Source organism: Chlamydomonas reinhardtii, chromosome 5, assembly GCF_000002595.2.
Source record: "Chlamydomonas reinhardtii strain CC-503 cw92 mt+ chromosome 5, whole genome shotgun sequence".
NCBI classification, from domain to species: domain Eukaryota; kingdom Viridiplantae; phylum Chlorophyta; class Chlorophyceae; order Chlamydomonadales; family Chlamydomonadaceae; genus Chlamydomonas; species Chlamydomonas reinhardtii.
In genome coordinates, this window is record NC_057008.1 from 2,976,471 (window position 1) to 2,985,796 (window position 9,326).

At 62.1% G+C, this 9,326-nt stretch overlaps 2 protein-coding genes across 2 annotated transcripts in view; one reads left to right on the forward strand and one right to left on the reverse strand.

Moving 5' to 3' along the window:
* Positions 1 to 1,771: 1,771 nt before the first annotated feature.
* On the reverse strand, positions 1,772 to 2,765 carry CHLRE_05g238332v5 (uncharacterized protein). Its single transcript, XM_001697670.2, has one exon. The coding sequence runs from the start codon at positions 2,717 to 2,719 to the stop codon at positions 2,129 to 2,131; it is 591 nt and encodes a 196-aa protein (XP_001697722.1). The 5' UTR covers positions 2,720 to 2,765; the 3' UTR covers positions 1,772 to 2,128.
* Positions 2,766 to 6,814: 4,049 nt separating this feature from the next.
* CHLRE_05g238343v5 (uncharacterized protein) overlaps positions 6,815 to 9,326 on the forward strand; it is a 3,986-nt gene continuing 1,474 nt past the window's right edge. Inside the window, exons 1-3 of the mRNA XM_043062315.1 lie at positions 6,815 to 7,322; positions 7,473 to 7,733; positions 8,702 to 9,326. The exon at positions 8,702 to 9,326 is cut by the window's right edge and continues 366 nt beyond it. Coding sequence (XP_042924879.1) covers positions 7,212 to 7,322; positions 7,473 to 7,733; positions 8,702 to 9,160 — 831 coding nt within the window. The 5' untranslated portion in view covers positions 6,815 to 7,211 and the 3' untranslated portion in view covers positions 9,161 to 9,326. The remainder of the gene's footprint in view (positions 7,323 to 7,472; positions 7,734 to 8,701) is intronic.

Consider the following 9,326-nt stretch of genomic DNA (forward strand, 5'->3'; position numbering starts at 1 on the left):
TGCATCACTCGCCATTTTACTGTACCACGGTTCGAAAACCAATCAAAATGCCATTTAATAAGCACATACGCGCTCCTGGATGGTGTTTCTGGGCACTCGTAAGCTTTAACTGGAATCGCTGTCCATGACCAGGGTAATGTAATCACCAACAATGGCCCGAACATCTCGCATTTGTAAGCGACTGGCTTGTAGAAGTGGCGCGCGCCACGACAGGGGTGTTGCACGCTTGGTGGCCGGCTGCCATGACGCGTCGGCGTAGGCCCGACGCCGCAGCTGCCCTGGGCGACCCTCTGGGTGCTTCGCAGCGTAGGCAATGCGGGACAAGCCAGCAGAGCTAGCCTCATGTGCAGTGAGAGGAGGCGCAGGGGTGGGGTCCCGGACTCCAAGAGCGGTAGGGCCGGGGTGCATGTAACGGCACGTTACCTCTCGGCTTGTGTGTTAAACCGTCACACCATCACGCTCTCAGAGGATCTCCGTGTCATGCCATGACCTGCGCTGCGTTGAGAACAAGAGTCGGGGCGCATGATTGCACCGGCCCTCTGTAGATTGTGGTACTGTCTCCGGGGTGCAGGCCAGTGCAGGCTGTCTTTTCGCCTGCCGCGGCCTCCTTGGCGGCAAGCCGGCAACTGCGGCACCCTGCCAGGGCCTCCGCCCCGGCACACAGCACCGCAACCCTGTGGAGGAGCCCCTGTTAGTCCCGTGAGTGTCCGTGTGTTGCCCTTCCCCAGCTTTCTGGCTTCTGCGCAGGTGCTGGCTGGCATGGAGAATTGCGTTTAGCGTGTAGGGGTGCGGGTGGGGGTGGGGGCTGGTGGGGGGTGACGAGCACTGCTATTGATTCGTGGATGCGCAAAAAAGGGTCGCAATGGCGCGGCATGTGTTGGACAGGTGGCGGCGGCATGCTGGTTGGCTGGCTGGCTGGCGGAGCAACATGCGCGGACGTGGAGCGGATGGCCTCGCCCGACCATTCGCCTGACCAGACCTGCGCCCCCCTGGCTGGTCTGCCCTCGAGCCCACGCGGGGCCAGACTGATTCAACCGTCACTGGCAATGTGGCAGGCCTGCGTGCAGACAAAGCAGTAAGAGCGTTGTGGGCATGCGCAGCCGTGGAGCTGTGAGGCGGGAAGGCCCCAGTGGGAAGGCCCTCGGTGTTGAGCTAGTTGTGCAAGGGCCGAGGGGCCCGGGCGCGGGCTCGGGTTGTCTACCAGGCTGCCCAACCGTCTAGTCCCCGGTTCCCCCCGCCTCCAGCGGTCCGTCGCTTCCGCGCCGGCGCGGCCCCATGGCACCTACCAACCTCCGGTTGCCCCGCGCTGTCCAGGTCTCCTGGATGGTTCGTAGTGTACGATGCATCGGTGTTCGGTGTGCGGTCAACGAAGGCAGGACCCCATACCTCCCCTGCCCATCGCGCCCCACTGATCACCTGCCCTGCCGGCTCAGATACCTCGCTGCCTCGTCACAAAAGCGGTCGTGCTTCGACTGGCATGAGTCCCGCCGCGCCAAGCTGCATGTGCACAGTCACGCTGTCTCCCCCTGTCTCCCGAGCTGCGCCGTCCCTCCCCTGCCGTCCGTCCACTGACCCACAGCTGTCCTAAGCCCACCATGTTGCTGCTGTGATTACCCTGTCCTTGCAAATGCGTGCATCATCCCACGGCTGGTCAGCTAAACTGCGCCCCCCCCCCCCCCTGACCCCTAGCGTGCTGTTCCCGTGAGACCCCCTACCCCCCACCCGTCCCCCCCCCGCCCCCGGGGCGCGCGCAGGCACGGCAAACTCTCACATGGCCTGGCCATTACATGCAGTATGGCATTGGCAGATATTGCCAGTAAGTTGGTTGGTCTTCTCAATGGGTGTGGCACGTTGGCCACTGGCTCACGCACACGCTAACATCTACAACAGCACGTCCGCCAAAACTGCGGGGTCGCAAACCAAGTCGACGTGCCTACCTCCCCCTGATCCTCCTGTGGCTAATTGACCGTGGGCCGACCCCACACCGACCCTGGTCACCACTGCCCTTCGCCTAGCCCCTAGCGCGAAAGCCTCCGAGCTCCGATCCCGTATCAATCAGCGAAATCGGCCATCCCGGCAAGTAAAGCTCTTCTCCATGGTACAGGCGGTCCAGCTGCTGCCAGAACGCTTAGATCTCAGCAGGCGACATCATGCGGCCAGAGAACTTGACCTTGATGGGGTTGACGTTCTGGCCGATGCGGCGCATGTTCTGGTTCGCGCCCACGCGGCCAGCGTTCACCTTCTCGGGGTAGACGCCGTCAGCAGGGTGCAGGTACTGCACCTTGCCGTCGGGGAAGACGCGGTAGAAGCAGGGGGTCAGCTTGAACTTGTTGCGGAGCTGGGTCGTCAGGGCGAGGCACTGCTCCTTCTTGCCGAACTTCAGCAGGTTGGGGCCCTGGCGCATGATAGCGGCACCGCCAGTGGGCATCTCGAAGATCTGCTCCTTCTTAGCCTCCCAGGTGATGACGTAGAACTCCTCAGTCTGAGCCTTGCGCAGCAGACCGCCGGTGCTGCCACCGAAAATCGGGCTGGGAGTGTCGGGGTTCAGGGTCGGCACAGTCCAGGCGGGCTTCTCAGCAGCCTTCTTGGCAGCAGCAGGGGCAGCCTCAGCCTCGGCGCGGACCACCACGGCGCGGCGAGCAGCCGGGCGAGCGGCAACAGCGACGCGCGATGAAGCGCGAGTGGCAGCGGGCGCCTGGGTGCGCATCATGACGGCCATTTTGGCTTGTTGTGAGTAGCAGTGGGGTCCTAGAATGCACAACGAGTCAAGAGCGCAACACCTAACCCTGGCTTGCTCGGCGAGGAAACCTCCCCCCGAGCAAGCCATCTCGGTCGTACCTCCAATTCCCAGATCCCCCTCCCCAGCCCGCAGGAGCCCTCGCACGAGTGCCCGAACGCAACAATATTGATACATAATCGTCCCTGGCCTGGGGGAAGGGCCGCTAACGCGCCGGGCCGTCGCGTAAATACCAATAATCACGCCGCGTCCCACTTTGCTCTCTCGCCTTGCAACTTAAAAGCCTACTGCCTCGCCAGATTTGCTCCAATTGTGCTACAAATGACAATTGCGTCCGAATATGGGGCCGAGCGCGTCAGGAAAGGTGGCACTGCGATCTGCTAACATGTCTCGGAACGACGACAAGAAGCGGCTTTTTAAGGACTCCGAGTTCGGGCAAACATGAGCATTTGCCTGCCTTCACGCATCGGTAGGTGTGGAGGCGCGCGTGGAGAAAGGCACCCGAACTGGCGGCGAGCCCTTCGAACAGCCAGGCCGCCTGCTCCGCCCCTTCGTCTTCGCATGCGCTTCCAAGCGATCACCAGCACAAGGGCACCGCTGGCACGAGTACGGGTTGTTGAGGCATGCTGAGAGCGCCTGGGTCCTGTCGGTGGCCTAGGAAAGGGCAAAAGGGCTGCGGGGTCGGCCGTGAGAGGGAGAGCGTGGCGGAGACGTGTTTCTGACGAGGGCTCGTGTGACGATTGGTGAGGCCTCCCTCGACATGCGTTCACTTCCTGTCAGGCAGACGGGCAGGTGTGTGGGATCCGCGGCAGTGAGCCTGCTGTGTGTGCTGGAGGGTGGTGGTTGTGACCTTGCGGAGCATTATGTGAGCCTTGATGGTTGTCAGTGATATCTTCCCCAGCAACTCACGGCCAACATGACGCTGAACGCCCTATAACTTGCAGGTCTGGGGACGGCGTCGACGCTGGGTGGCGCCTAGCTATGGCAGCACGTGCTGGCGCTGCTGCACAATGGCGTCAATCGATTAAACCCGATGGAGAGGGTGTCTGCAGAACAGCAGCAGACGGTGGCAGCGGCGCTGCGGCTGTGGCGCTCACACTTCCAGGTGCCGCCACGTTGTCGCCGGGCATTGCCGCGGCATTTTGGAGTGAGGCAAAGCCAGCCATAGCAGGATTCAGCCGATGTGGCGTCGGCTGCATGGCGCTCCTCCACAGCTCAGAACTGCAGTCGGCGTAGGAGGCGCAGGTACTTTCGCTAGCCCGCCAGGCGGCCAGCTGTGGGCTGGGCGTGGCTTTTTGGTGGATGCCGCGGCGGACAGGTCGCAGGTGGCCTTGGCTACCTGGCCAGAGCTCACATGTGCGAAGTGGTGGAGCGGCAGGGAGGGGGATTCTAAGCTGTGTCGGCGCGAGGCTTGTGGCCGCAGCGGTGCATTTGGTTGTGCCGGTGTGCGCACCCAGCCTGGACCCGGACTCGGACCTACTTCCTTTGTCCTATCGCACCCGGCGCTGCGCACCGGCCGGGATGCGGCCCTCTGCGGGCGTACCGGAATGCTTGGGCGTTGTGCCGCGGCTTCCCATATGGTATCTGTGGTTACAGGCAATGTTTGCGGTACTGCCGCACAGAAAGGGATGCCTGGGGCGGCTTGCGCGGCTGTAGCTGGCAGCTCGGCAGCCGGGCTTTCGTGACCTGTGTGTCGCGCCGCCACTGTACTCACTTGGAACCGGTGTTTCTGAACACCATCCTTCATGTGGTTGGCTGGGGTTTTGGGGAAGTGACCCTGGTTTCGGCGTGGGAGAGCAATCCCTGGCGGCGGGCTGTCCATCTACAGGCCTAGGGGATGACAGAACGGGATGCAGGATGGCTGAGCTGCGCGCATGTGACAGCAACCCACGATGGACGCACAGCACACACAGCAGGTACGGTAATGCCGCGAGCGAGCGCGACCGACGCAACGCATTGCATGCACGTTTTGCGTTTCCCATTCCTCGTGTTTCCTAACACTTGCAGCACTCCTCGGTGGCGATGTGCGCTCGGCCCCGACAACACCTGCAAGCCATTTTGTTGCGGCGATGCGCATCTTGTTTGGCGGCACACACATTGCACAGGAGCACCCCCTACCTTGTCTTTCATGAGGCACGGAACATACGGAAGCGCCCCCGCACCAAGTGTGCACTCCAGTGGACGGTCAGGCACGCGTCGCCGACGGCCCCGACGGCTGCTACTGCAAGTATGGCACCAAGGCCGCCAGGTACAGGCATGGCATGTGCGGCGCGTGCTACGAGTGGAGCGCCGGCGCAAGTAGTGCGCAACTGTGTGAACTGCTGTCGTTCTGAGGGCCCAGCGGTGTCCGACCCACCAGGGGCCACCGATGCTCAGCCCAAGGGGGTACCCGACGGGCTGAAGCTCGGCAAGAAGGTAGGGCCAGGCTTTGGAAGGGGTAGGGTGTGCCCCAGCGGTTCAAGGCGGGAACGGGGTTCAGACCGCATTCTCCTGTGGCGCGACAATATTGCATGGATGGACAGGCGGTGACGTGGTTTGATGTCAAGGCAGGTACGCTTAGGTGTTGTGTGTTGTTCTGGCCCTTTCTGGCCGCTGCGACCTCCACTGCCGCCGCCACTACCGCCACTTCCCGGTGCCACTTTCCAGTGCTGTACATTGGCTTCCTTTGCTGCACAATCCTCTCATTTGTTCGTCCTTCGACAGGCAGTGTCACGTTAGGAATTCCAGCGCCTGCTCGCCAACCTCACAATTTCAGTGGACTCCTTCCCCGCCTGCTTCATCGACGGCGTCATGCATCAACAATACTGTCAAGGCCCACAGCGGCGGGCCTACCAGCCTGGGGCGCATGGTGGCACTCCGCAGCAAGGAGGCAGCTGCTGCTTCATACCCTGACTACAAGGAGTACAGATATGCCGCATCCGCAGCCTGCCAGTGCCAGTCGAGTGGCACTAAAATGTGAGCATTGACGGGCTCGAAGGGTTGGGAGTGCGCGGGCAGCAGGTGTGTTCTTGCCAGCATGGCAGGCAAGCCATTGTGCCAAGACAGAGAGCTAGGGAGGAGGGTGAACGCCACCCCACGCCTTTCGCCTTTCGCCTCCGATCATTCCCCGTCTCTCCTGCATGGCGCTCTTCACAGGTGCAGGGCGGGGGTCGTCGTGGGGCAGCGCTGGGACGATGCGGACGGCGTTGTTCACGCCAAGTTCTTCCGTGGATGCTGTCACAAGGACGCGCCCTTCCTCAAGCAGTGCAGGCTGCCTCGTGGCGTGTCCACCCTGCTGTCCGAGGTGGCCAAGCTCATCGCCCCCAAGGGTGCGGTTGGTTGGAGTGAAGTACACGTCCTTGGCTGAAATAGCCTTCCACACCACCTAGTATAATGGAGGGCCTTGTGGAGCATGCGAAATCTTTCGCCAGAGCCATTCCCGCTCTGCTTTTTGTTGAGAGTTGCATGACGTACAAGACTTCGCAGCAGTGCCGCGCCGTCATGTGATTTGCCTACCCTCAACACCTCCTTTCTCATGGCCGGCCCTTCATCCGGCCGGTCCCCTTGGATCCATTCTGAGAATCTACTCCTGCTCAGTCGCCGTTTCAAATTGCGAGGTCGCGCGGGGACTTCCCCCCGCGTGCCCGCAGCTCGGCCCCGCACCCTCGCCACCTGCCGAACCACCCCCCAGCACCAGAACCCATGAAACCATCCCCCACCGCGAGATACAGACTCCGCTATAGGTTATATGTTATTTGGGTGGCTGGGGGGTAGTTCGGCAGATGGCTGAGGTGCTGGGGGGTGGGTGGGGGGTGGGGGGGGTGGGGGGGGTGCTCGGCAAGTCCGCAGAACTCCCTCCTGTATTTTAACATATAATAGCGCATTATACAGCGTAAACACGTGCAAACATTTCCTTGAAACTCGACGGAAAACGAGTTTTATCATCTTACCGTCACCATCCGACAGCTGCCCTGTATCTGGTGCCAGCGAGCTGCACTGCCCGCGAGATGTCCCCGGAATGTTGTCGGGGCCAGCTGTCGCACCGGCCTGGAGTGACAATACTGTAATTTAGCATTAGTATAGTTGATTGTTATGTTACGTGGTTATATGACAACCAAAGCCCACTGGCCCAGTGGGTTTGCTGTCCACTGGCTTAGTGGGCCGGATGGTGACGATGAGCTGGTTTTATCCGCATTTAGGGTCGTCGGAATTGCTGGCTCGGGGCCAATTGGCGCGCGCTGCCGAACGAATGAGTAGCCAGCAATTACTGACGGGCGGAAATTTCAGGTATTCCAGCAATTCCGATTCCGATCGGCGAAACGGCCCAGGTCGCACCCTTGGTCAGTTGCCGATACAGTGAACGTTGCCGATACTTCTGCTTAAAAGCAAAACGATCAGCACGCCGTCTGCCAGGAGTGGCGCCTAGCGCCTCGCGAAAGCGCTCGACTTTCCTGGGAAGTTGTGAAAAGTCACCGAGCCCGGTAAACAAAAATAAATGTTAGCTCAAATAGCTTCCCAGGTGTCCTCGCGTCCCGGACGGCAGACCGGCGCGGCGCGAGGCTCTGGATGCCCGCTGCAAACCGCGTTACCCGCAAAGGCCCGGCTGGTGGGTACGGGCGGTACTGGACAACTCTCATGCATGGACGTGTTTGATTGCAAGGAGCGGGCAAGCGACAAGTTGACCGCAGACCGGTGGTGCCACCCGCGGCGCTGCTGACTGTGCTGCCTGCTCACCATGGTCCGCATGGGCGCGTAGGTGCTGACAAGCTGCGTAGCTAATTCACGGCCTGGCGCCAGCGGCGGGGGCATCCTTGGGGAGTCGCACAAGCCAAGCGGCGCGGCGCCCGCTGTTTCCGCTCCTGGGCCGCCCGCTGCACCGACGGCGCCGACCCCCCACGCGGGCGGCGGCGACGGCGGGCTCAGTGACGGCAACCACGGTGGCAGCGGCCAAGGCACCAGGGGCTCCAACTTCGGCGGCGGCAGTGGTGACGGCAGCCGCGGAAGTGGAGGTCAGCAGGTGCGTACAGTGTGTGCGTGTATGTTGAGCAGCGGGCGGGTGTGTATGATGGGGTAGGGCAAGCGCCGTGCAAGCAGTCCTCATACTGATAGTAATATATACTGATGCCAGCCGCTCCCTATGAAAACTCACACATGATGAGCGGTCCAGTGGACCAATGGCCGGTACAGACGCCTGACCGTGCAGCAGCATCCAACCATGCCCATGCCCTTCATACCTATCATACCCTGGTCGTACACTCGTACTCGTACGAGTACAACCTCGGGCCATGGTGTCTGCATTCCCCACGGGCAGGACTAAAGCCCCCCGGTCTGCATGAATGAATGTCCTCAGGCGTGCCAGCCTATCTACCCTATAGCAATGCTAAGCTACCACCACGGGTCTCAGCGCCCAACATCAGCCGACAGTGCTATGTGCACTGCATGCATGCCAGCCACCGTGATGAAGGCGTCGCCACATCTAAACACTGATCCCCGGGTCATGGCCCCCGATGGGTCGGGAAGGCAGCTAGCAGCCTGGCAGCAGGGCTCGTGCAGAGCGATGGGCCGGGAGGGAGGACTCGAACACGCCACGGCGGACGCGGGCTGCGAGCGATGCAGGCATAGGGTGCGAACGGGGGCAGTGGGGAGTGTTCATGTTTTCTCCAAAGGGGAGGTACCACGCCGCAGTCGCAAAGCCACAAAGCAGCCGTGCAGTCACGAAGCAGCCGCACACAGTCACAAAGCAAGAGATGGGCGTTTGCATCTGTCAGGGCTGTGCGGGCAGTCGCAAAGCTGTGCAGGCACCTGAACCTTCGCCACCTCCGGAACGGTGCTCACCTGGCCGCGCCCTAGACTTGTCACGTGCGTGCGTACTCTCGGAACCGCCTTCGCTTGCCCGCGCGTCCTTTGGCTCACCTGGCGCATCGACATCCAAATGTGACGAGCGTTTCAGCTTTTCCTTCCCCATTGGCTTCTCCTTCCCCACAGGCGGAGCCCTGGTGGGTCCGATGGGCACTTGTGCTCCTCCTGGGGTGGTGGCTGCGAGACTGCCTGCGCCTGGGCTCGAAGGATCGCAAGGAGGGCCTCAGCACCGTCGGTTCAGGCCTCAGCACGGGCCTCAGCACCGTCGGTTCGGGCCTCAGCATGGGCCTCAGCACCGTCGGTTCGGGCCTCAGCATGGGCCTCAGCACCTTCGGTTCGGGCCGGGCCGGGCGTCCCACCAGTGCCGCCAGCAGCAGCAGCAGCAGCAGCAGCAGCCAAAAGTCGGCGGGCAGCGGCTGGTGGTGCTACCAGGGCCTCAGTATGAGTGAGGCTATTACGCTGGGCTGCGCCTTTCTGGCGTTGGCCCTCTGCTTCAACCGGCGGCCCAACAACAAAGGCGGCAGCAGTGGCGATGGCAGCAGCAGGAGCAGGCGCCCGAGCAGGAGCAGCAGGAGCCGCAACTAACGTCAGCAGTGCATTTGGTGCCGCCGGCCGCAGTGCTCCCGCCAGCCGCAGCCCCAGCAGCTGTGTGGCACTGACAGCGAGCACGGGCAAGGTGGTGATGGTGCTGGCGGCGGGGCTAGCGGGGCCAGGGGTCCCAAGGATGGCATGGCAAGTGTGCACGATGGCG

Bases quoted from the DNA above. Each gene is read 5' to 3' on its own strand.
- CHLRE_05g238332v5 (XM_001697670.2), bottom strand. From the start codon at position 2,719: ATGGCCGTCATGATGCGCACCCAGGCGCCCGCTGCCACTCGCGCTTCA.